This window comes from Drosophila simulans, chromosome 3R (assembly GCF_016746395.2).
Source record: "Drosophila simulans strain w501 chromosome 3R, Prin_Dsim_3.1, whole genome shotgun sequence".
In the NCBI taxonomy this organism is placed as follows: Eukaryota; Metazoa; Arthropoda; class Insecta; order Diptera; family Drosophilidae; genus Drosophila; species Drosophila simulans.
In genome coordinates this window covers 5,362,116-5,387,908 of record NC_052523.2, presented here as the reverse complement: position 1 = coordinate 5,387,908, position 25,793 = coordinate 5,362,116, and the positions used below count along the sequence as shown (strand labels likewise).

Below are 25,793 nucleotides of genomic sequence, written 5' to 3'. Positions count from 1 at the left end.
GGGTTGGGCATGTTACATACACATTATTACCAATCGATCGCATTATGAAGCAGTTACGAAAGTTTTAGACAATTTCAGGAAGTTCGTTACTCTAGAACATATATACAATCTCTTGAGTTGCCCACATTTTGTCATATACCCCTGAGTAGGATGATCTTGGCAACACTTTTATTCAATTTTGTTTCAGCCAAAAAAATAATTAGTAACTATATATTTAATTTAAACTGTAACTTTGTTTTTATAAAATTAAAAAACTGAAGTTCCCTTTGATTGTACAACAATGTTCCGCTCTAGAGAAAGGATTCCAGAGACCCACGCGTAGGTTTGATTCAGAAGAAAAGATTCCACACTTAGTTTACATTTTTTTTAACACTTTTTTATTGCAACGTCTACAAAGTGGAACAGGGGTTGAGACTTCTTCTTGGCAGTAAATATATGTTAAAACTTGACAATAATTTTTCTTACATTTCATATTTTTGCCTTTGTTGCCAAATGAAGTTAAAACCATTACTCTTAGAAAAGGAAGCGTTTCCGACCCTATAATGTAGATATATTCTTAAATAAGATTAATAGCCAAATCTATCTTGTGCAAGTGTTTTTTCAGAACGCTCCGAACCCTATCTAATAACCATAAAAAAACATATTTCGTAATTTTAATTGTCTTGCACATTTCTCACCGCCCAAATCTGTCACAACCTCATTTTTGAAAAATGCTTAGAATTTATTCAATAGCGCTTCCCTTTGTCTTTGTTATGATTTTCTTAAAATAAATAATTTTTACTAAGATTAAAATGTATTTTTTCTGTAGTTGTAATGTTCAGTGGTTTCTTTGTGATAACATGAAATTCCGAAACGTGTCAGTATTTATTTTGAATTATCAACTTTTATTCAAAAGAATATTAGATAATCTCAAATATGTTTACAAATATATATATGTAAAAGTAAGTGGATTGTTAAGACTTAGGGCTAAAATAAATTTGTAAATAAAATTAATATTTATGTTGTGGAAAGAAACATGTTAGGCTGTTTGTGAAGTAATACACTTACAGCTTGCACCCATCAGTTAAAAGGGTTTATATTAAAACCAAATACCAAATGGATGAGGAACAGGTATCTAATTTTGATTACTAGCATATTTCGAAATTACAGTTCGAGAATAATTAAATAAGCTTAGACTAAGATTGATATGTAAGCTTAGCCTTATCGGTTAATGCAGTTTAACGCAATGTTGTTTTTGCACAAAATAATTTATTGATTTGCTAATCAGGTATAATAATGAAAATTCCAGTGAACTTTTTAAATAAAAAAATATGCAATTCTATGGAATTTACGGATCGTTTTAGTATTCTAGGAATAACAGCTTTCACATCACCTTTCGCTGAGCTATAAATTCAGCTACCAGGCTGCTGGGAAATCATTCCGGTTTGCCTCAGCGTCCCAAAAGTCATAACCAAAATGAATTCTTCAACGGCTCTTATGTAAGTAGGAGCGAATTCGAGTTTTACTTTAGTAATTTATATTTTGTTACATTATTAAGCTAACACTATTTTTAATTCTAAACTAGGTGCTTTGCACTGCTGCTGATTAGTCCTCTATGCATGGGCTATTCCGACGAAGATCGTGAAGCTGACAGCCGTAGAATTGGTGAAATTATCCAAAACGCCCAGGACGATGACTCCAAAATCAACAGCACCCAGGAACTACTGGACATCTATAGACGTTTATATCCCAGTTTGAGCCTTGAGGATCGGGAGAATATCGATAAGTTCGTCAACGAGCATACGGATGCCATTGTAATCGATGGAGTTCCGATTCAGGGAGGTCGAAAGGCGAAGATCATTGGAAAGATTGTATCTCCAGCTGCGAAGGGTCTTGCAGTTGGATTCTTTGAAGAATTGGGTTCCAAGATTGCTCAATTATTCACTGGTTAATATTGATTTATTATTTGTGTGAAGGAAAGAAAACAGCAACAAGACATATAAGAAAGCCAATTAAATATTGTCATCTAATTATTGCCACTTTAATGTTTTTTATACAACTTTTCATTAATAATTTCAAATATATATAATGAACTAAGATCAACGCCGAAATAAATAAAATCTCCGATTGAATCCGCTTGGCGTTTTTATTGATTGAATGTCGGCTTTAAACTGAAATAATTGGTGTGAGAAAATCTTAGATGTACTGGGTTAGTGGGTTGATTACTTGATCTGCGCTTCATGCTTATGCTTAATTTTTTTTTTTTTTTTTTGTTTTTGTAGCGTGCGTCAATAATTAAATGGTTTGGCGGGTGACTTAACTTAAGGGAAATTTTAATTTAAATTTATTTGTTATTGTTGTGGTAGGTCAAGTGGATGTCTCCTCTTTAGTCGTCTGCTGGTTTGGATGTTGTCCAATAAGTTTACGGCGAGGTGGTTCCTAAGCCTTTTAAGGAATCTCTTGCTGAGTCTGGAGATTTCTTCTGAGACTGATGGGATTCCAAGTTCTCCATGTATTGCAGTGTTCTCATGGTAAGGATGCGCATTACAGGCGATTCTCAAGCACCTGTTGTGGAACATCTGTATTATCTGGTGATTCGAGTGGCTTGCCGTGCCCCACATCTGAATCCCGTAGGTCCAGATTGGCTTGAGAATTGCCTTGTACACCAGGATACTTGGGTGCGGGCACGTTGGGAATGTTGGTTCCGTTCAGCGTGACCGGTGGGCACTCTCCTCTTCGTAGTGAGAATGTTGTTTGTGTTGACTTTTCCGCGTTCACTACGATATTCCATATGCTAAGCGCGTCCATGTGCCTTTGTATGATTTCGGAGGCTTCTCGTGGGTTGGATGATGTGGCAAGGAAAGCAGTGTCGTCTGCATATGTGGCTATCTTCAGGTTCCTGGAAGGGATAATGGGAAGGTCTGCGGTGTAAAGGGTGTAGAGGATTGGTCCGAGTACGCTGCCTTGCGGAACTCCAGCTCTGATCAGTCTGGGTAGGCTTATTGCACTTCCGCATCTGACTTGGAAAGCTCTTTCCTCAGTGTAGGATTTAAGGAGGGTAAAATGGGGGCTTGGGAGGCAGGATTTTAGTTTGTGGAGGAGTCCAGTATGCATACATATGGAAAAAGAATTCTTATGCACTACGTGGCTATGTGCCTGCCCAGTGGCTGGGTTTTGGTTACGGCTTGAGTGGATGGATATCGAGAATTGTTTATTTATTTAACGAGGAATCATCGGGACCACCGCGGTGGGTCTTTTGTATAAGTGAATTGTGAGGAAGGCATAATTACGTTACTATATATGTATATATAATATATATATTATAATAATATATTATTGCAAACTATGTAGTGGTGTTGGTATGGGTTGGGCCTCTTACATACACATTATCACCAATCGATCGCACTATGAAAGCAGCTACTAACGGTTTAAACAATTTCAAATAAGTGTAAATGATTGACATTCGTTACGATAGAACATACAATCTCTTGAGTTGTCCACATTTTGTCCTGTAGTCCCTAAGTAGGATAATAATGGTGTGATCTTGGCAATACTTTTCTTCAATGTTGTTTCAGCCAATAAAATAAATAGTAACTACATATTTAATTTAAACTGTAACTTTTTTAATGAAATTAAAAAACTTAAGGTTCCTTTAATTGTAAAACAATGTTCCGCTCTAGAGATAGGATTCTAGGGAGCTTTGCGTAAGTTTGTTTCAGAAGACTAGAATCCACAAATAGTTTAAATTTTCTTTAACACTTTTTTATAGGGGTTGGGACTTCGTCTTGGTAATTTTAATTTTTCTGCAAATTTCTCATTGATTGTCTTGATCAGCGCCCACATACCGCCCAAATCTGTCACAACCTCATTTTTGAAAAATGCTTTGATTTTATTCAATAGCGCTTCCTCTTGTCTTTCTTATGATTTTATTCAAATAAATAATTTTTACTAAGAGTACTATGTATTTTTGTTATTGTTGTAATGCTCAGCGGACGCTTTGTGATAACATGAAATTCCGCGAAATGTGTCAATATTTATTTTCAGTTATCAATTTTTATTTAAAGGAATATTATATAATCTCAAATATGTTTAAGATTACTAAAATACAAATGATTTTCTTATCAGCATTGACAGTCTTTAATTCTGAGAAAGTTGTAATTTTAGATCGATAATTAACAAACATTTACGTATATTCGGGAATTTTTTAAATGTTGCTTAGTAATTTGTTTTATTTTGTAATCAATGTTGATAGTGAAAATTCTCAAGAAATGTTTAAAAAAAAATATTGGTTGCAATGCAGTGTGCTGCTCATTTGCTGATAAGTTCATTTTTCTAAATGCGGCATTTCATCATAAATTTTACCTTTCGCTGGCCTATAAATTCATCCGCTGGGCTGCCAAAGTATCAGTTCGTCTTGAACCAGTGTTTTACTCGGGTTATTAACAAAATGAATGCCTCCATTTCTCTACTGTAAGTATTGCTTACTTTAAAAAATACTTAAAACTTAATAACATTTCTTGGGCAACTAACTAGGTGCTTTGCCCTGCTCCTGATTAGTCCTTTCTGCTTGGGCTATTCTGATGAGGAAAGGGAATCGGACAGCCTTAGGGTTGCAGAAATTCTTCAAACCTCCAAGGACGACGAATCGAAGATCAATCGAACCCAAGAGCTGCTTGACATCTTTAGGCGCCTGGCTCCCTCGTTGTCCCCTGAAGATAGGGAGCGTATTGAAAGATCCATTAAGGAGCATACGGATGAAATTCTAATCGATGGAGTTCCGAGTCAGGGGGGCCGAAAGACCAAGTACGTCGGAAAAATCCTATCTCCAGTTGCACAAGGCCTTGCAATTGGATTCTTTGAAGAGCTCGGTGGTAGCCTTTCCAGACTCTTCACTGGATAATCACCATCCAGGACTAATGGATTTTGAGAAACAATAGATTAAAATGTTGTAAGCTCAAGCCCAAATAAAATATTCCAGTTGCATAATCATCACTTTGAGAAGATGATTCTAAAAATTGTGTAGTTTTTTTGTTATTTCCTTTTCGCCATTTTGAATTTTGCATTCAAAGTTCTAAAAATATTGGTGCAATCGATTTTTTCGATAACGCACTTCAACTCAACACACAATAAATTTGTTGTTTGCAGTGGATGAACTCGCTTGCAGTATATGCTGCGTAATGAAGGTCATGATTCCGAGAATACAAGAAAATCCATATAAAGATTAAAACAATTTACTGAGAATAAATCTTATTTTTAAAAGTGATTGGCTCGTTGAGAAGATGGAAGCCATCGGTGTCTATAAATTGTGATTCTTGGCTTCAGGATTGTCAGTTCGGCTTGCACTTGCATTCCATAAAGTCCTTACAAAATGAATTTTAAAACTGCTTTGATGTAAGTGGCGTTGCGTATTTTATTAGAATTGAACTAATTATTTCTAACTAAATTTTCAGCTGTTTCGCACTGCTCCTGATTGGAACTCTATGCTCGGCATATTCCAATCAAGAACGTCAACGTGACAGTCGTAGGGTTGCTGAAATTATGCGAACCTCCTTGGACGACAATACCAAAATCCACAGAATCCAGGAACTACTTACCATATACAATCGCATGGCTCCTAGTTTGAGACCAGATGAAAGGGCGAGAATTGACAGATTCATAAGTAGACATACGGAAGGAATCATGGTCGATGGAGTACCCAGTCAAGGTGGTGCTAGGAAGATCTTTAAGAAGACTCTGTCTCCGGCTGCAAAGAGCGTGGCAACTGGATTCTTTACCGAACTCGGTGCAAGTCTTGCAAGCCTATTCACTAGCTGGTTTCCAGCCACCACCACAGAACGAAACCATTGAAATCGTGGACAGCTTTCTTCTAATATAATAAATAATAAATAAATTCCCCACTGAAAGTGAATTTATGGATTGCATAAACATTAAAGTGTTAGCGTTTTTGTATTTTAATCCCAGAAGGTGAATTAGTTAATACTCATCCAACGTAATGGAAATCGTAAACATACACCTGTGCATGATTACATGATTATTATCAGAGAGAAAATTTCCATAAAGTGCATATTCATATCTTCTGTTGAGCATTTTACACATAACCTTGTAAAAAATATGCACTCAGATTATATCGTAAGATGTTGATTTAAAAATTCAGACAAGGAGCAAGGCGAACTTTGTTCATTCAATCTGACCAAAGTTTGTTTTGAATTCAATCAACACCCAAACAAAACTGGACTATGGAAGAATCTTGTTCGAGAAAGCGATTGCAATTATTATTTGTGGGTAAAAGACTTTTTCCGGTATTCTACACAAACTCGTTTTCGGCCGACGAAAGTTTTTGATTGTCTGGTCGAAACAAGGCATGTGGAAAGTAATTAACATGCAAGTGTCGAAAGCGTCTGACAGGGACCTTCCACGTAGTGTGGGCGTCTCCGGCTGCCACAGGACATCCTTGTGGGTGAGGGAGGACTAGTGTGTGCCCTCTTCATCAACGCCATCAGCTGTGGCATTTGACTTCTGAATGTGTCGTAAAGTTGATCCTTCCCCCATCCTCCTTCCCATCCTGTTTACTGAACTCGTCAACGCTGCTGCTGCTGGCAATTTGTTTAATTAAATGCTAGCCCGAGAGCCAACATACACAGACCAACACAAACACATTATCAGGATCCGGGGCTCGGAGCACAAAATTAAATTGAATAACAACTGCTAAACACATCGAGGCTAACACCTGCTTATCGAAGTGTCAACTGCAGTGAACACATGCTTCAATTACAGTGGTATAAATAGCTCAAATAGTTTGATTTTATAGCTGAAACTTTTGAAATTATAATGTTACAAAATGATATGTTTTAAGTTGCCTAAAATATGTAAAATGACAAATTTATGTTGCTGAATGCTGTAAATTTTGTGCAGTTTTTCCCTCGACCAGTTGGAATCCGGTGGACTTAACCGCACTGACGAGCACTTTTTGGCCAGCTAAACAACTGGGTCACTAGGAGTAAAAGCACAACATGCAAATAAAGCTCGTACGGTGGAAAATACGAAAGTATATGTTACCCAGCAACTTTTCAGCCTTGCATCGCAGTTAGCCAGGAATGGATTAGAAGTCAAGACCCCAACACCAGCAGACAGACTTCCTAATAATGTCTTATGTGGAATTCAGCCATGGGCAGCAAAAAGCCATCCTGCTGCGTAGGATGTCCTTTTTTCTGCCTGCGCCCTTTGCTAAGACGTGCTTACAAGGGTTCTCGGCTGTATCCTGTTGTCATGTGTAGGCTCTTACATTATCGCCTATATCGCCCTGATTATCATGTGACAACGTGGCACACAAAATAAAATCTGCATTTTTGCCTTGTCAAGTGTTTTTCCCCTGCAGACAGCCAGCTAAACCCGAATCGAACTGAGCCAAGCCGAGCCGAGCTGAGCTCTGCTCTTCAATATGAAATATCCTGCAGGCACTCGCACACAAGCTGCTGCGATGTCGACTGCCAAAACAGGATACGCATCCTGCTGATGGGCGCGGCTAGGATATCCTCTCAGCATTCCCCTGCTCAATGGCATGACCCTCAACTATTTACATGGCCCAAAACATGTTACCCACTGCCAGCAAGCCAGGAACATGGGCGAAACTTTTGGCGTGGCCTTAAAGGCTTGGCTACTAAGTGCTTCCAACTTTCTCGGCTTGAAAGAAATTTAAAGAAATAACGACACTTTTGCAGTTTTTGGCTGAAAGCCACTACATGGGATTGAATGGAATGGAGGAAAAATCATTTAGCCCACTGAATGTAGGAAGGAGGAATAACGAGTTAAGCATTTTTGTAATTTCTATTCAACATGAATAGAAACGATGTTTTTTTTGAATATATGTTTTAAAACTTTCCTTAACTAAGAGGTCGTATCTCGTTTGGATTCCAGGAAGGACCATTCCATTAACTTAAATATGGGTACAACTAAGCAAAAGCAACAAAAACTGTTTTCCCCACCCGAGCAAAACTGCTGTCGGAGAAAATTCAATTTCGTTTGTTTATGAGCAGGAGTCTAATTCAAATGCAAAGATAAGGCACAACGTTGGGGCTACAGTGAATACGGATAGATACTTCGGCACGCTTCCTTCCCTAAATTGTCCTATCTTCGACTCCTTTCGAGAGGTTCCCTTGCCACACGCATATTGTGATAAAGTTTTAGCACCTGTGCGGATAAAAATACGGAGGCCGGAAAAGCGAAAAGAAAAGTTTGCCATTTACAGCCCATCAAGTCGACTTCAATTTCGCCTACCTTTTGTTTGGCATCCCCATTCCGCACTGCGAATGCCCCCATGATTTCAGTGTATGTAGGTGGGCCTCTTTGTTTGTCACTTTCGGCAAAGTTTATGCGCTTTTTATAACGTGTATCCTTTTTGCATGTCGACTTACTGTTTTGGCTTTGCCCTTCACCATTTTATTACACCAACAATGGGCTCCTCCTTAAGCGCATGTAAAGGGCAAAAACACACATATGCAAACTCAAGGTAGCGCAACAGTGCGGTTGGGAAACTTTGATCATCCTGGCAGGAGACTTAATTTAATGTCCTTCTCGTGGGCTGCCAACTCGGCTTGCCGCTGACTTTTTGTCTCTTGTTTTGTTTAAGTTTTGTGTCGTGACGCAAACACTGAATTTCAATTACAGGCTGCAAAGGTCCTTGGCAAAGCCAGGAGTGCACAGGAAAAAGAAACATACTATACTTTCAAATGCGATTTAGCTTAAATTATAAGTAAGATATGTATATCATAGCTTTAGTTATTAAATTATTGTGGATCAATGTGAACTCTGTCTGTTAAAATAAAAGTGTTAACACAACAACCGATAAGAAAGCACTGTTGTTGATTCCTTCCAAGAATTAAAATAATGTAATGTTATCAATTTTAATGTTATCAATTCCATGATGAGTACTCAATCCCATGCACTTTGCAATATGTCAGTAAAGAAAGAAGTAAACTTATCAGTTGCAGAGAGTTCCCAGAATCCCTGCACAATAACTGCAGATAGCTCCGCTTTTCATGGCTGCTTATAAAAGAAAACTTTTCCATGTCTGGATTTATCAGTTCACCATAAAAGCTCAAGTGAAGATGTATTTTGCCATCCGCCTAAGGTAAGTGAAGTTTAATATTGAATTCACAAAAAGTAATAATTTGGCTCAAATTTCAGCTTCGTCCTGGCAGTGCTCTTCTGCCTCACAGGAAACGGAAGTGCTAGAATGCTGGATGCAGATCGCAACCGGCTCCAGCAACTTCAGATTCGAAGTCAGCAATCTGCGGATGCCAACACTCAGGTGGATATTGCTTATGAAGTCATCGGAATTTATGATAAATACAAGGGCCAGGGGGGATCGAATGTGTTGAGAGAGGCTCAATTGAATTCACAAGTCAATGATTTTAAAAGGAAGACTATGGTCATCGATGGAGTGCCAGCCCAAGGAGGAGTTTGGGGTATTTTAGGAGCAATAAAGAAGGCCGCTGATGCCGTTCCTGACAATGTGAAGAAAGATGCTGAGAACTTGGTTAAGAGCTCCACAAAAGTCTTAGTTCGGGGCATATACGACTATCTTATGGGTAAAATGAAGCAGCACTGAAAAGTAAAATACAAGAAAATTTAATATATCCAATTACCTCGAATGGATTTAAATATATAAATAATTTATATACCATGTGGATTTTTTTGGTTTTGTATACCAATATAATATGAAGTCTAAATTACTTAAATACTTTATTATAAATAAATCTGACATTAGCTTGGGCTTCTTAAAGCTGTAAGCCATATAGAATTCTATTGTTATATTGCAGATTTGCAAATCCTCTTTCAGTTTCGATATTCATCAATAGATGGTCTAATATCTAAATGTTTTTTACATTTATAAGGTGTTCAAAACTATCAACTCATGCTGAAACATACACGATTTACTTATATGAAAAACATCTTTTAGCTTTGTCTTTTTCCCATGTGTATGTCCGACTAGCCTCAACCTGTGTTTTAGTTTTTTCCATTGCACTTGCTGTCTTAAAGCTTTCCAGCAACCAGCTAGAATTTGGCCCGAAATTTATGAGCTCTGTGTGGTCTAAGTGTCCTTGCGGGACTTCACACATAAAAAGGCCGACTTCTTTGCACTTTGTTTTCATTCAGAGCCTATAGGTCGAGCTTATTTGATTTTGGGCTTCACCACTTTTCCCCCCTGCAAAGTTTCCTCGCGTCCCCACTCATAAATATTGAAAAGGCATGGGAACTGGTTTCCTCCTAAGGCCAGAACTTGGGGCTCATCTGTTCAGTGGGTTGGTTGTTGGGCCAGATATTAGTGCAATTTCCACGTTGACCAAAAGTTCAATTCATTTTGTACAGGGACGTGTCGCCGCTCCTCAACTGTTTTCATAAGAATTTATTGCTTTCTCTTGGCAACTAAGTGGATCAGATTTCTCTTGGCAGCTTTCGCCTGTGTCCTGTGTAATATGCCACAGATTTGGTGTTGGCGAAATTACTTTTGGTTTCGTTCGCCTCCATTCCAGGACCCTTTAGTTCGCCTCTCCTCACCCAGTTTTTTTTTTTTTTTTAAATTTTGTCGTATTAGATTGAAAATTGAGTTGGGTATTTTGGGGGCTAAAAGTCCGAATGAAGGAAGTGGCAGAGTGACAGTTGGGATAGCACTCAGGTGAGATTCTCTAGAGTCCAATTGATTTATTTTTCAATAACCGAAATATAGGAGCTCTTTAGGTAAACTGACTTTTCTGGGAATTTTGCATGTATTTTACTTCATTTGTAAAGCTTTCTACGATGATAAGCCAACCCTCAGTCGAAATTGATTAGCACTTTATTTGCAAAGTAACAAAGGAGAGAGGCAACTTTAAAGTATTTTTCAGATACAAGTCCTTCGCTTCTAGCTAAGTAATTAGAGCAAATTCTTTTACTGAATCCAAATTCAGTGAAACAAGAACTGCAGTCGTAGGTGCCTTAAATTCTTCCAGTTCTTCCTAATTTAGCAAATTATTCAAATGCCTGTGTATTATCTGCATTCAACAACCTCTGGCTGCCGCTCCATTTGGTGACCATCCAAAACGTATGGCCATTCTGGACTTATTCATTTAGAATTTGCGGCTACCGTTGTCTGTGTCCTTGTGACGCAATTAAATTTATTTCACTTGTGCACAGTTTGTTTGCTGTTGAGTGGATGCAATTCGTTGGGTATTTCGGTTTTCACAGCGCTTGCAGTGCCGAATGAGAATGTATACCCAAGTTTTGTGTGTATCTGCGAGAGTGTTGTCCTAAAAGTATGTATTGATTTTCAGCCTGTCAGCACAGCGAAAATATTTATTGTCAGCTCAGGGGAGCTGAGCTCAGTCCTCGGATGCCAGCCAAGTTTCGCTCAAATTGTTCCCAGGCGGCGATTGGGGCCGTTGATGAAATGGAATGGAACGGAGACGCAGGACCTCCTCTGGCATCCTCCCAGGCTTAGGCTCCTCGAGTCTGTCGGCATCGGGAAATCGAGAATTATTAACAGCCAGCAGGCCACTACTGCGTTGATGGGCTCATAATTACGGCCGTGTCCTTGCTCACTCACTCACACACACACTCACACGCATCCTGGGCGCTGACATGCATTAAAATTGATTGCTGATGTCGCTGAACCGCACTAATCAGAGCCACATGTCGGTGGCCGAGTATTGTGAATTCAGTGCTCTGTACATTGACATTGACACGGGCATCCTCGTTTGTTACGGTTGGTATTTTACAATTATCCGCATCCTTGTCAGCACCACCACCATCATCACCAGCACATCGTCATCATCGCCGTCACCATCCTCCATTGTCATGGTCGGCGCAATGAAATTACATGTTACATATCGCATTTACATTGCTGTCATGTAGTTCTCCACTTGATTCAGTTGTTAAGTTTTTCATGCGCGTTCATTTCGCAACCTTGCTAAATGAGAAAAACCTCACATTCAGCTTGTCGTCCATCATGTTTTAATTTCCCTCATGTTCCGGAATTCAAATTGCAGCTGCAGTGAACAGTAATTAAATGAAATCTATCTCAGTTTAAGACAAGAAATTATGTATTTCTAAGATATTTATTTATAGTTTAACCTTCTACCCAAAAAACATTAAACTTTTCGACTTTTTAATTAGAATGGCACGGTTTATTAAGCCTTGGCGGAACTAATTGATAACTTCTGCTCGCCAGCAAAGGACTTTGCCAGTCAATTTGTGTTGATAAGATGAGCCCCAGGGACAACTCACAGGTCCCAATTCAGATATGCTTTCTGTTTTGACATTCATTTGGGAAAGTCCCCACAGAAAGCGTTTGCAATTTGCCGAGGCATCATTGCGCAACTGGGGAGCCAGCGAACTTGGCCAAGTTTTAATGAGTTGGCAAATGGAATTGGCAATCCGTAGTGGGTGCTCGGCACTTGAAGCATGAAATCAAACTAATTAACTCAAAATTTTACATAAACGCCGCGAAAAGTTGCGCCATTCATGTGATTTTGCGCTCTCTGCACATGATGGCATTAAAAAGAAACACAAGTTGGATTGAATTCCTGGCCATTATGAGGATAATCCGATATCAGCACCGCCAGCGCGTTGAATGATAATTCAGTTTGTCGGCATGATGAACAAATTAAAAACTTTTCTTTTTCATCCATGATCCCAGCAAGCGCTCTACAAATTATTCCCACAACGTCGAAGTTTTAACTTCATTTTTTCCATCAGCGACTTTGTATATTTTCCACCAACTTTGTTGTTCATTTTTCAAAATTTCAGTCATCGCAATGCCTCTTTAGCCATTTAACAAAAGGAAAATAGATTTTCAAGAGCTCCTCCCAACCCAAATGAATTGGAAGAGCTGACTCTTGACCTCTGCACGAGGACTTATGTAAATGTATGCTTGAAACATGGATATACATAAATATATGTAAGTCTAAAGCCGCTTTGGCTAAAACTACTCCAAAAATATTTAATCAGAGCATTTTGACTTCCATTACCGAATAATATTTATACCCACTTAGGCACGCAAGTGTTTTTGAAATACCAAATTTCCCATCAACTTTTCGCCTTTGATGTTTGGAGCGAATTTAACCTGGCATGGAGTGCCTAATGTTTATTACATTATACATGGAATACCTCAGGAAGATGAGCATCCATCATGTCCTTTGGCGATGCGCCATAAAAGCAATGCATATGCTTTGAGCTCGTCAGAAAAGTTTGAAGCGTCGATTTTTATTTCACTTTACCCGCAGCGGCACTCAGATACATAAATATGTATGAGATGTGTGCGAATCTAGGTCCTTTCGTGACTATCTGGGTATCTGTGTATCTGTGTAGCTTGACAGTTCGTAAAATCAAAGTTGTGTCTCGCAAAATGTAATAGATTTTTATTGCCGGCGGCAGTGGTTTGTTTCATCTAGTCACCACTTCCATTTTGTCTGCCAACCAAATCGACTTTCTGGCTGTTTACCACACACAGGAATAAAGCACACAAATACTCATCCACCTACAATTGTATATAGATACAGCCAGACGGAGGAGAAAGTTTCCCATTCTGTTGGGAAATGCTTTTAATCTAACTATAAAGTTGCTGGAAAAGTTGCCTCTAAGTTTTAAGGTTTCTTTTCGGCCGTCGAGTGAAATTCTACAAATTTAACTTGTCCTTGACACGTTGCCAAAATGGAAAGGATATGAACGAAATCCAATTTTACATTTCGCTGTCTTTCCAAGAGGGAAAGAGTCAGAGTAAATCTCTGGCTTTGAACAAAACTTTCAGTTCACCTCTAATAAATTTAAATTTGTAAGAGGACAGCGAACACATTGAGTTGCCTGAAGAAATGGTTTGAAATATTTTCTTTAAAGCCAATAAAAATTAATTAGCGCAGCACGACGCAGATTGCGGCCTCAATTATGATGCCAGGTCCGTTCTCACAGAGTTTGGCCAAAAAGCGAAAAATCAATATGACAGCCTGACCGCTGGGTGGGATTAGGGGCAAGGGGGTGGCTGGACTCGTCCTTGGACGGCGGACGCGCTAATTTCAAGAGCCCTGGGCCACAAAACCGTGTTGAGGGAGCACAAAGCCCTAAAAACCAGCCAAAGCGAACCGAAAGACGTTCAAGCCGGGCCATAAGTAGCCGAGGATTAGGCAAGGACCTCAAGTCCGTCTCGGCCAGCTCGCTTTTCACTTTCTCCTCCTTTTCGCCTTCGGATCGGCAACTCAGGACGGTAGTATATCTATTAATTAGACGATTTCACTGGATATTTAACAGCCTCGTGCTCGATTGTGAAGGTATTTGGTCCCAATGCTGCCCGTAATGGAGTCCCAAATGGCATCACTGATTAATGTCTCGATTTTATGGCGAATAATGTTGACTGCGCAACCGAGGAGAAAGATGCAGAAACCATTTTCCGTGGAACTTTGAAGTGAATACCTTTGTGCGACGTCTTTGCATTCTTTCAATTTTTATTGATCGATAAAATCGAATAGCTTCTTGGAAAGTCTGAGAAGTGAGCTTTACTATGTTGCCTTTCAGGGGGGAAAAACAAGTTTTGGGCAGCTTACAAACTATTTGCCGAGTTTTTCGACCCCTAAAAAAAGTTCCTCCATTAAAGCGAATTTATTTGGCAGATCTTTAATTAGTTTTTTTTTTAATTGATGTATTTTCCTACATTTTATAAAAGGGCATCCCAGAACATCCAAACTTCTTTTGGGCCCTCATTCATTTTGCCATCTTGATTTTTAATATTACTTAGCCATTTTTCTCAGCCTCTTTGGTTTTCTTCCGCCCCTTCTGTTCTGACCTTCCGCATGTCTCTTTTGGTTTTGCGCGGTTTCAACCGCCTGCAATAATAATAAAAATTAAAAAGTTGGCAGCGGCATTTGTGCATTAATAAATTATTTGAGCCGGGCCACTTGGAGGCGGTCTACGGCGACTTAAAAGTCATGAAAATAACCAAATATGCAGATGAAGTTTATAATAAATGGAGGCGAGAGCAGGCAGGCGGAAACTGGCCATTGGGCAAGTTTTGTTTTCGGCTTTCGGTTGGGCATTTTATGGTTCCTTTGGGCCAGGATGCATTTGCCTAGCTAATAATTGCGTTCTTCCCCCATTCTGCACAGTGTTTTTCCAGCTTTTACGGCCCATAATGGAGGCTTGTCTCTGAAAAGTACTCTACCCCCTTCGAAACCATTTCATTCATTTTTGATGGCACCGAAATGAATTTGGTTATCATAAAAAATTTCGCCGGCGACAATAAAGCGAAGCGAAACAATTGAAATCTGAAAGGCTTCAAACTGCTTATCGATTCGAATGCTGTCATAAAAAATGTTGAAATTTGTATCAACCCGCCCAGTCCCTCGAGCAACCCCTTTTATATACAATATATATGTACTTTCTGTCGTCGGCGGGAAAACCCTGAACATCGTCCAGGCGTGCGACCCATAAAGGAAACCTATTACATTTTTTATACTTAATGCGAGGCATTTAAAAAATATCACAGAGCTGTGCGCACCGCACCCGTCGAGGGAAAATGTGTGAAAGGATGTTTGAAGGTCACTCCTTGGTGACCCCGACTGCTCCGCCCCGATAAGCAGATGCTCCCACTTATTGATTGACTATGGAAATGGAAATGGAGCGTTGGCCTCGTCCGGCGACTGCTAATTGAATAATTTAGTTGGAGTGCGAATATATATTTCACTTTGATAAGCCCATAAACATCATTATTGATGCAGTACCACACCGGCAGACGGAAATTTCAGGTCTTTATTTCCCTGATATATATAAATATATTTAATTTTTTTTGCCCAACCTCCCAGGGCAGCCGGAACACGTTGATGTGAACATCAGGTGGGCCCTGCGCAGTTTCAGCCTTTACCTGAATCGCCTGCCGTCCTGCGGGATCACATTAAATGATTTATTGGTCCTTGGCCTGGTCTGCGTGAGTCCCTAAAATTTCATAAATTTCAACCTCCTGACTGCGTGCGCTTTATGACGACTACTGCAAGGAACTTTCCCGCAGGACTTTGGAGGACTGGAAAAAGTCAATAAATGGAGCTGCTGTATTATATGTATATATATATATTGTGTACTACATATTGTGGCTGTTGTTGGCCGACCATCGGTGTCGGTGGTGAAATGCGCCGTTTGGGTCTGTTTGACTTTGCAAATTGCTCCGAAATCAAACATCAAAGTTAAAAGTGCTTATTGTTGCCTTTTCTCTGTTTATTTTTCGCTTCAGTCTACATTGTTGTGCTGGGCCACCGTGGCGTATACTTCATTTAACCGTTGGCCACTGTGTAAGGTCGGTCAACTGATTGAATTTATATGTATATATATACATTTTTATTTGCCTCACCGTCGGCAGTCATTTGCTGGCGGCATTGATAACTGCGGATGGAATATTTCATCCGGTGAGAAACGAATGAATTTAATTAAATATTTGCGAGAAATAATCGAATTTCAATTCGAACGTAGCTTAAATTCCATTACCGAATTCACTCGCCGATAATTGAATGTATATCACTTGTTTGCCATGGCAAATGACATTTTAATTACATTATCATCTACTGAATCCAAGTGCGACATTATTTGTAAGCAGTGGTATGAACATATGATAGCACAGAGAGTGCAACGTGTGGAAAATTGCAAATGCGATTCGATTCTAAGAGCAAGAAAGGGAATCGGGAAGTATATACTATATTTCGCAGAGGTCAGGTATTTGATTGTCAGCAAGTGAACTTATCTGTAGATGATGGCAGGCCCCTTTTCTGTTCTGTTTTTCCCATCTTCTTTTCTATTTTTTTAGAGCAATCAGTCGACTTTTCTCCAGCGTCCTTCAGGCGGAAAGTTCGCTTCGCAAGTGACCTAAGCAGCATGGTAAATTTAACGAAATACAAAAAGTTGGGCAAGAGCAATTGAAACTAGAGTGCGGAAACTCGGTCGGTGGCAGGTGCTTCAGATAGTTTCTAGCTGGTCTTATGATGTTGATGTAGAATATGCATATCTGTTTTATTTCATAGAATTTAAAACGAAATTGAAAAATATATTCAGTGAAAAAGCAATTTGATTATATTTATAGCTGAGCGCAACGATTGTTCAACACCTATAGCGATAAGTTCGCTTTCGTTTAAACAACTTTCAGTTTTAAACATTAGAACGTTGTTTACTTTTGATAAGCCAGGGGATTACACGATGCCTCCGTTTGCAGGCAGAGCTGAGGCTCAACATTACTCATACGCCCCGTTGACGGCCTTAATAATTCCCTTTATAAGACTCTCACTTGTTCTGTGTTTTTAAGCTTGCCTTCACTTTTTTTTGGCGCTGTGATTTATATTCATTTGCCTGCTGCAAAATACCGTTAAAGCGGCTAACAGAGAAACATTTCTTGTGACAAATTCGTAATTTATGTGTTTTACGTTATAAATTGTAGAGCACAAGGAGATTGCGGTCTCTTATTTTATCCCCCTGTCTTCTTTATGTGAGTGGTGGTGTGCCTGTGTTTCTGGCTTCTTGGATTTTCATTTTGCGAAGAAGCCTTCTCATGGCTTCGTGACTTCGTTTGGATTTCTCACTTTAATTTGCTCTGATTTTTCCTGAGTTTTCATGCCAATTGGCAGTTAGGCTACCCCGCCCACAGCGGTCATGCCCCTTTTTGGGCCCTCAAAGCTAATTTGCTGGCTGCTAACACAACAGTGCCCTTTGTATACCCTTGCCGAGGGTATATTGATTTGAGTCATAAGTTGGCAACGCAGTGAAGTAGATGGCTGCTAACATAAAAACGATGTATATTCTTGATAAGTATCAAGAGTCTTGTCGATATATAGATGTCTAGGAATAATAATATAATTTAGTGTTCTTTGATAACTTAAAATTTTATTTTTAACCTAAATAAAATTGGGCATCTATATCACAAGCTGCCAAAGGAAACTGCAAAATATGATTTGACAATATTAGAAAAGATATGAAAGGTTCATTGTTTCTTTGATCATATAGTGTTTTGATCCACAATAGCTTTTTATTAATAAATATTTACTGCAAGGACTTATGAGCTTCGGCTTGCCAATGCTAGCTGCCTTTCTGGTTTTCTCTTCTTTCCTTTTCGACAAATTTAAATGCGACTGATTTCCGCTTCCGTTTCCCCTGACAGCCATTTTATTTAGACCGGCGGTTTTTCTCCACGTTCGTTAAAGACTGCGATTTTTGTTGTTACTTACTTTTATTTGTATGGAAAAGCTGCAGCCTTTTTGAGGTTTTTTTCGCATTGTCGCTTGCCATTTATTCCAATTGAATTTCATTCTTTTGCCAACCAAGGAACAAAAACTCTGCTGTCGATGGCATTTTGCCGGGCTTAAAGTCGATTACGCTTTGGTTTTTTCATTAAAATTTCCGCCCGCGGCTCTTGTTTCAGTCGCAAAGTTTCTCCTCTTTTAAATGCCATCGAGAAATTATTAATGAAGCTATGAGAGCCGAAGGACGAATCAATAATTCACGTCCGATACGTGAGTGTGTGCTCGTGAACGAGAAACTAATCGAATTTATTAGAACGGCAGCAGAGACGTCTCAGGGAATCGCCAGCGGCTGTGGGTCTGCACTCTGTGTCCATGTCCTGTGTGCTCGGTTAGTTATAACAATGCCGGGCGATATGACCTGGCACGGTCCTCAGCATTATTGCCAATATTTATGTTCGCTGCCAGTATGCGTAGCAATTTTCCGACTGCTGCTGCTGTAGGATGGCAAATGTTGGCCTTAACCTCGTCATCATTATCATGGTAGATGTAGCCTTCCGCTCGGATTTCTACGCATGCAAGCATTTTCCATGAAACCCATTACAGTTTTGAAGGAAATATAGTGAAATTACGTTCTTAGCTCAGAGTTAAGCGTTGGGTGGAAAAATGATTAAGGTCATTCATAAACATAACATTCTTATATACTTTTATTAAGAAACAACCTCTTACAATGCATAAAACAGCCACATTTAGTGGCGATATTTTAATATGCACTTGACGATATAAATGCATTCATTATCAACATATTAAGTTGACTTAACTTATGTTAGTACTTTAAAATATAGACACAATCAACCCCACAAAGACGTTATTTTGACATTTTTTATAATTTGTCATGCAAATTTATATTTATATTATATGTGTCATGTTTTGCCGATTTTTCGCCATTTTTGAAGGATACAAATGAAAGCTGTATATCAAAGGAAATTAGTTTGTAGATTGAGCTGGCGAGAAGCATAGCATCCCTTTGTTCCGTAATCCATTGAAAAACTAAAATGTTACAAGTGCCGCACACACCTACACCATCGCACACTCACTGACACAGGCACAAAGCCATTGCTATTCGATGGCACAAAGCAAAACCACAATGGCTGAGGGATGTGTGGTGGTGTGGTGGGTGTGGATGATAGTGTGGGTCCTGTGGCGCGTCCATAACACACCGACCATGTCCTGCCGGCCGCTTCAAGTCCTGTGTTGGTGTTTTGGTCGCTTGTTTTGCGCTTTTTGTTCATTTTTATTCCGCCACACAAAAGACAAGAACTACTGAAAGCATCGCAGGTAATTTCATTATTCAAATATGTGTGAATGTGGAGAGCGTGCTGACTGATTGACTAGCTGACTGACTGAGTGGCAGGCGACTTTGTTCTGCGATTGGCACTTTGGGGAAAAATAGAGATCTAGAGCCAGATCCAATGCCACAACCAGAAGAGGAACCACAAAGGCCAAAAACAACGACCACCGCCTCTTAGTTTTATTTCCGCTTCTTGTTTATTTTTTCTTCAATTAATTACGCCTCCTTTGCCCCTAGAGTCTGGTCTATTAATTGCAAATTTCATGCATTCTTTATGGTAATTTGGCTCGTCCAGTTTCCGCAGCTTTTGTAAAATTGTTTTTCGTGCCTCATTAAGTGAGCTGGCCATCCCGCTCTGGCCCGTAATGCTATCTCTTTTCAGGGACATCCTGCGGAGAGGGCGTTTAATTTGTTTCAGATGACTTTTGATTATTTTAGCAATTGGATTAACGGCCAGCCATAAATAAATATACATTACCAAATTATATTAGCTGTTGAAAGGCGTTTAATTTGAATTTAACCATCTGGAAGTTAAAGCATTTAATAGGGGTTTAAAAATAGTGAAATTAGGCCGAACTCTTGACTGATTCAAGGACCTTGCCTACACCCTGCCTAACCAATCGTAACTGGCTCACAAACCGCAAATATTTTAATCAGGAATGGGTATTGCCGCTTGAGGAATTTCGACAGTTTGGCCAGATCTCAAAAAATCAAGCCCGAAATGAAGATGCAAACCCACAGCCATCTGAACATTTCAGCCAATAGTAGTTGGGGGCGGTGGGTTATTTCTTAAAGCATATGCCAAAGGTCACAACTCGTCGGGCAGCTTGCGATAAATTAGCTTCTTGGCCCAACGATTTTGGGCGTGCTTCTCGGGCCATTTTCCTTAATTTTCGCCTGTTTTTGGCTGTGAGTTTGGTAATAAATTCTGCCCGCTTCTGCTTAGCTTCATTTATCACAGATGTATACACTTAAGTCTGTTTGGACGACCTGAAAATCAATAAACATGTGGCAGTCCTCTTCCTAATTTCCGTTTTGACAGCAATTAATCAGGCTCGCACTTGCGTGCAATTAGTGTTGCTATAAAATACCATAAATTGTTTTATGCTGCCTCCTAATGGGAAGTTGAGGAAGAACACGGGTACCCCTTTTACGAGAAGCTTGCATGAAAAATTCAAATCACTTGATTAGTGGCAATTAATTTGTCCAAACCCGTTGCGTAAATCACTTAGCCAGCGAGGGTAGAGCTCCAAGGGAAGTTTATGCGGGTTAAAGACCATGACTTATAGCTAGTCGAAAATAAATGAAATAAATAGTTTTTATCAACCAACGCGTAAAGGGAGCTGCCCTTATCGACACTGTGATATATTGTTCCCCGGCCGAGAATTACCTGTACCATATTCCGATTTTATCATTGTATACGCCCAGGATGGTTATACACCGACATGGTGTTTCAGGACCCCTCCTTTATGGCCTCTAGTTATGCCGGGTGTTTATGGCTCGTTTGCGTGCCCCACCGCCACTTGTTTTGACCTTGCCCAAGTTCTGACTTACACTACAAAAAATACATTCCTTATATTGTGTATGCATTATTTATTTGAGACATAATACTCATTAATACTCAGTCAAACTTAGTGCAGGTATAAAATATATAAATTACTTTTAATTAATATACGAAAGAGATAGTAGTTCTTCTTAAGAAGATCGTTTTCGAAAATGGGTAGAAACAGAATAAAATATAATACTTTCTTACGTGAATTTTGTTCTTCCGTCTTGTTTGTGGCTGTGGCTTGGCCTGTTCAATTTGTTACTAATAGAATTGTCACTCGCATATCGCAGACATCTGTTGGATAGCGTTCTTCACTGCTATCCCATCCACTGAGGCGCCATCACTCACCGCAATTGTGTTGTGTGACAAGTGAATTTGTCATTGGCTGCTCAAGTTGAAACAAAGCCAAGGCCGGTCGACAGAAAATGGCTTGTAGTTTGTCCACTGAGGTCGGGAGAAATTTGAATTTATGTTGGGGCCCGCAAAAAGGGAAATACTTTCATTTGGAGCTGCCACAAAGCATTTCCGCTTTGTGGCACACACATAATGCAGAATGTGTGTATGTCCTTCTGACAATGAGTGATGTTACTGTGAGCCTTGGTCAACACCAGGAGACACTGCAAACAGAAACAGCGTGTGGTGGTCGGTCGGGCATAATGATGGATGGTCACATATTAACTGTCTAATGCATATTGCAATTAGAAAATAGGTGGCCTATTAGTTAATAGCCCTTATATGTGCGTTTGCTGAAAACAATTATAGTCAGATAATTAGAGGCGTATCTTATCTTAACGTACCAAGCAGATAACATCCAAGTAATTAAGTAATTATTTGCAGAAGAAAATTCTATTATTTTGTTGAACAACTTATGTATTACCACTTTATTTTTTTTATGAATATTTGCGAATTATTGTATAATTTAGATTCATAGTATTTTACAATTCAGTATGTTCTAATTGCGCGTGCGCATCCTCTCTGTTCTACCGCTCCCTCTCGTTTTTGTCAGCGTTGATTTCGAATGTACCTTTTGGCAGCGGCAAGAACGTAGCCTCTTTAGCTCAGTGGTAGAGCGTTGGTCTCGTAAACCAAAGGCCGTGAGTTCAACCCTCACAGGAGGCAATTAGAAATATTATTTTTTACAGTAATAGTAACGTCTAAATCGAATGATAAATATAATTATTTGTGCTACACAAATAGGCCTTCTAACTTTGTTTCAGCTAGACTTATATTTGAAAAATGGTAAGAAAGGATATAGAATATTTTAGCTAAAATTGTATATAATTTTTTACATTTTTTCATCGTTACGATCGCTTTCTGCAAAAACAGTAAGCGATATATAAGCTAAATACAATTTATTAAACAATATGAAAGAGACGATCTTGGTCAGCTGCTCATAATTCTAACCGCTTTTATTCTCACTCTCTTTGCAAAACTCACAGTGTTATTTCCGATAGCGTATTTGGCAACGATCACCCCATCGCCTCTTTAGCTCAGTGGTAGAGCGTTGGTCTCGTAAACCAAAGGCCGTGAGTTCAACCCTCACAGGAGGCAGATTCAGAACACTATTTTTTGCTCTGTATTACACTTTTTGTAAAACAGTTCACATTGAATTGAAGCTGTCGTAAAAAAATACGCATGTACAAGAACAAAACAAACATCTTGTTACTAGACTTATTCGTTTGTAAACATTATTCGAAGACTAACTTTCCTTGTGAACCCTGCAAATCGTTAAATTTGCAGTAAAACATTGGTGTAAAATAAAGTAAACGTGCGAAATAATAATACTAGTAGATGTAATTTCACCTTTAAATTAATTGAAGAATATACTCTTTTAAACAGAATTGAAAATGTGTCTCGATCTGCTTGCTAATAATTCTAACAACCCTCAAGCCTTCTCTTTCTCTCCTGTTTGCGTTATCAAATGTTGCGCCACTCTCAGTTGGGCGTTAGCTTGTATAAGTCATTTGGCGGCGCTCTCAGCGTAGCCTCTTTAGCTCAGTGGTAGAGCGTTGGTCTCGTAAACCAAAGGCCGTGAGTTCAACCCTCACAGGAGGCAGTCTTAATAAGTATATCTTTTAGTTTTTTTTTTTAAGCCAGATTCAGTATTATGCACTCTTTCTAATTTGTACATAAACTGAAATGTTCGTTTATGTTTACTTCATAGTTGTCAGCCTTTCTCTTGGTTTATGCAGGAGAAATTTGCGTTAGAGGCATAAGAGGCACGTGTTATTTTACGACTGCCGTACTAACACACACATTGCGCTGTTCACACGCACGAGTGGGCCTTTAAAACTAACGGCAATACGAGTTGTAAATAGGGTTTCGGAGCCTGTATGGTGAATGATGCGGTCATTATGGACATGTATGTACATATCTGCGTGGGAGGCTTTGCTGGGGAGCATATGCGGACGTGCAATGATTACATACGATTGCACAGACATATACACCTTCTAAGCATATGTACTTGTTTGTTTGTGTTTGAGCGATATTCGGGATATGTTAGCAACGACATTAAATGCGGAAATAAACATAAAATTCAGCAAATTGCTAAGTTGGCTGCCAATACACACATCTCTTGGCCATAAGCACGCTTATCTATCATGATAAGGGTTCCAATCATAATATAGTTAATCATTACGTACTCAATCAATAAAATGATTTAATAGTCTCCACTAATTATGAGCAGCTTACTCTGAGCCTATGAAATAAGTTTATCTTAGTTCATTAATATAGCAGATAATTCTCTTAATGGAATAAGCAAACAATGCTTTGCTTAATGAATTTATCTGAAGTGAGCGTGACGGATTTTATTATTATAGAAATATATTTGGCATTTTATTGTTCATATGCAAAATATTGCAATTTATTCTTACAATTTTACTTATTTAAGGGAAAACATTTTGTAGGAATCATTGTGGTAACAAATGGATGTCACGCCCTTTTAACCTGCTCAAAACTTTATTGAAGGGTACAAAACTCACGTTTTCACAACCTGTGCATTGGTAATTAATGTGTAAATTTGGCGTCAAGGTACGCCGCACTTTCCATTTGGCTTGGCAATAATGGCAGTCACGAAGGACGATAAGCCTAAAAAGCTCCAAACTTTGGCACTCCTTGAAGGATTCTGCTTTATTGAGGACAGCTTTAAGTAATCTCGTCGCGACCTATGCTAAATTTATATTTATGAATAAATAAAGCACGCAGATGACACTTTTGTTGTACCGCCTCCAGCTGAGAAAGGATGGTCGTGGGACCGCTTTCCTTTCTCGTTTCGGGGGGACTAATTGAAGATGACAGGGTGCCCGCCTTTGTTGCTGCCACCGGCTGAGAACAGCGAAAATGTTAATCAACGAGACAACTTGGCTACGGCCAAATCAAATCAAGGTAATTTACCGTAAGAGACAAAAAGGCATCATTTCATTTGCCAGGCTCAGAAATTGACAACACATCCGTTGGCTTCTCTGCTATCTGTGGCAGTGCTGCCATTTTGTCCTTTTTCCGGATAGATATGTCCTTTTTTTTAATGTTATTATATATTTATTTTTATTTACCAGTAGAGTGAGTAAAGGTTATGCTAGATTCCATGAAAATTGTGTTCTATGTTGAATGAGGCGATTCCGATATTTATCCATATATGTATGTATGTGTATTTATTAGATATTTCTTATAGTGTATTTAGGAGTAAGCAAGGCCAAGTATTTGCTCTGTAATTTATATGCGCACAGCAGATACCAAAATTCAGCGTGGAGCTGCCTGATATTTTACCTCATTCTGGACCCGCAATTTGCATATTGTGTACATCTTGAGTTCGCACAGTCAATAACAGTCAACCCCACGTCCTTTCCACATCCTTCCCACCCAGACACACACACATACACACTCCCATATAGCGGGGGCAAAAAGAAGTCCTGGGTAATGTTTAGTATGCAGGTGGCACAGCAGCTCATCTTGGATCTTCAGTCCGCATTCGGGGTCCGCATTTAGGCAGTGCACTTCCGATTGGCGCCAACTTTCGTGCCGCCTTTATTGGTATACCTTTCTGCTCCCGAAGCACACACTTCAGCACACACACACACAAACACACAGGGACAAAGGGGGAAATTGCAGAAAGGAGGAAAGAATTTTCCCTTTTAATTTCACCATTTCTCAGAGCCCCCGTTTTGGTTTTTGTTTCTTGTGCCAGGACCTTTCAGGCCAGTAAAATTACTGTTGCCTGCTTTGAATTTAAACAAATGAGGAATTGTTGCTGCCGCTTTAATGGTCGCCTTCATTCATCTCCCGACTTTCAACTATTTATATAGACTTTTGTTTGAGCCCACTTTTTGAGGCTGATGTTTGCGCTGATGTTTTTGCCCGCAAAAGTTCTGTTTGCCATTGTTTGTCCTCCTATTTTTGTTGGCTCGACTGGGTTGTTTGTTTTGTTTTCAATGTATATTTGATTCCTTTATGATTGTGTTTTTGCATTTCGGTTTTATTTGTTTAGCTGTCAATTTTAATGAGCTATCGCAAGTTGGAAGCTGGCTGTTCATAAATTTTATATGTCGCTATCAATGTCAGCGCATTTGGCTGCCTCGCAATTTATTCATGGAATTTAATAATGCAGCACAAATTTTGTAGGCCACCACCACCAATTAATTAGCTGAGAATAAGCAACAGAACAGACTTAAGCCCCCAATATACA

At 39.2% G+C, this 25,793-nt stretch overlaps 4 protein-coding genes and 3 non-coding genes across 7 annotated transcripts; all 7 read left to right on the top strand.

Annotated features, from left to right (window-relative positions):
- Window positions 1-1,339: 1,339 nt before the first annotated feature.
- LOC6727271 (protein Turandot A1) lies at window positions 1,340-2,106 on the top strand. The gene is made up of 2 exons (XM_002102624.3): window positions 1,340-1,478; window positions 1,565-2,106. Exons 1-2 carry the CDS (start codon window positions 1,456-1,458, stop codon window positions 1,929-1,931), a joined length of 390 nt encoding a protein of 129 aa, XP_002102660.1. The 5' UTR covers window positions 1,340-1,455; the 3' UTR covers window positions 1,932-2,106.
- Window positions 2,107-4,364: 2,258 nt separating this feature from the next.
- Window positions 4,365-4,994, top strand: LOC6727270 (protein Turandot C). The gene is made up of 2 exons (XM_002102623.4): window positions 4,365-4,449; window positions 4,513-4,994. The coding sequence occupies exons 1-2, from the start codon at window positions 4,427-4,429 to the stop codon at window positions 4,877-4,879; spliced, it is 390 nt and encodes a 129-aa protein (XP_002102659.1). The 5' UTR covers window positions 4,365-4,426; the 3' UTR covers window positions 4,880-4,994.
- Window positions 4,995-5,259: 265 nt separating this feature from the next.
- Window positions 5,260-5,862, top strand: LOC6727269 (protein Turandot B). Its single transcript, XM_002102622.4, has 2 exons — window positions 5,260-5,370; window positions 5,430-5,862. The coding sequence occupies exons 1-2, from the start codon at window positions 5,348-5,350 to the stop codon at window positions 5,824-5,826; spliced, it is 420 nt and encodes a 139-aa protein (XP_002102658.1). The 5' UTR covers window positions 5,260-5,347; the 3' UTR covers window positions 5,827-5,862.
- A 3,146-nt stretch (window positions 5,863-9,008) lies between these two features.
- On the top strand, window positions 9,009-9,618 carry LOC6727268 (protein Turandot Z). Its single transcript, XM_002102621.4, has 2 exons — window positions 9,009-9,106; window positions 9,163-9,618. Exons 1-2 carry the CDS (start codon window positions 9,015-9,017, stop codon window positions 9,584-9,586), a joined length of 516 nt encoding a protein of 171 aa, XP_002102657.2. The 5' UTR covers window positions 9,009-9,014; the 3' UTR covers window positions 9,587-9,618.
- A 12,541-nt stretch (window positions 9,619-22,159) lies between these two features.
- Window positions 22,160-22,231, top strand: Trnat-cgu. The gene has a single exon. It is a non-coding gene; the product is annotated as a tRNA-Thr (tRNA).
- A 360-nt stretch (window positions 22,232-22,591) lies between these two features.
- On the top strand, window positions 22,592-22,663 carry Trnat-cgu. The gene has a single exon. It is a non-coding gene; the product is annotated as a tRNA-Thr (tRNA).
- Window positions 22,664-23,096: 433 nt separating this feature from the next.
- Trnat-cgu lies at window positions 23,097-23,168 on the top strand. Its single transcript has one exon. It is a non-coding gene; the product is annotated as a tRNA-Thr (tRNA).
- The last annotated feature ends 2,625 nt before the right edge of the window (window positions 23,169-25,793 follow it).

Excerpts from the sequence above, each read along its gene's own strand:
- LOC6727271 (XM_002102624.3), top strand. The coding sequence starts at position 1,456 with ATGAATTCTTCAACGGCTCTTAT. Across the intron at positions 1,479-1,564 it reads AATTCTTCAACGGCTCTTAT|GTGCTTTGCACTGCTGCTGA; the intron begins GTAAGTAGGAGC and ends ATTCTAAACTAG.
- LOC6727270 (XM_002102623.4), top strand. The coding sequence starts at position 4,427 with ATGAATGCCTCCATTTCTCTACT. Across the intron at positions 4,450-4,512 it reads AATGCCTCCATTTCTCTACT|GTGCTTTGCCCTGCTCCTGA; the intron begins GTAAGTATTGCT and ends GCAACTAACTAG.
- LOC6727269 (XM_002102622.4), top strand. The coding sequence starts at position 5,348 with ATGAATTTTAAAACTGCTTTGAT. Across the intron at positions 5,371-5,429 it reads AATTTTAAAACTGCTTTGAT|CTGTTTCGCACTGCTCCTGA; the intron begins GTAAGTGGCGTT and ends CTAAATTTTCAG.
- LOC6727268 (XM_002102621.4), top strand. The coding sequence starts at position 9,015 with ATGGCTGCTTATAAAAGAAAACTTTTCCATGTCTGGATTTATCAGTTC. Across the intron at positions 9,107-9,162 it reads TATTTTGCCATCCGCCTAAG|CTTCGTCCTGGCAGTGCTCT; the intron begins GTAAGTGAAGTT and ends CTCAAATTTCAG.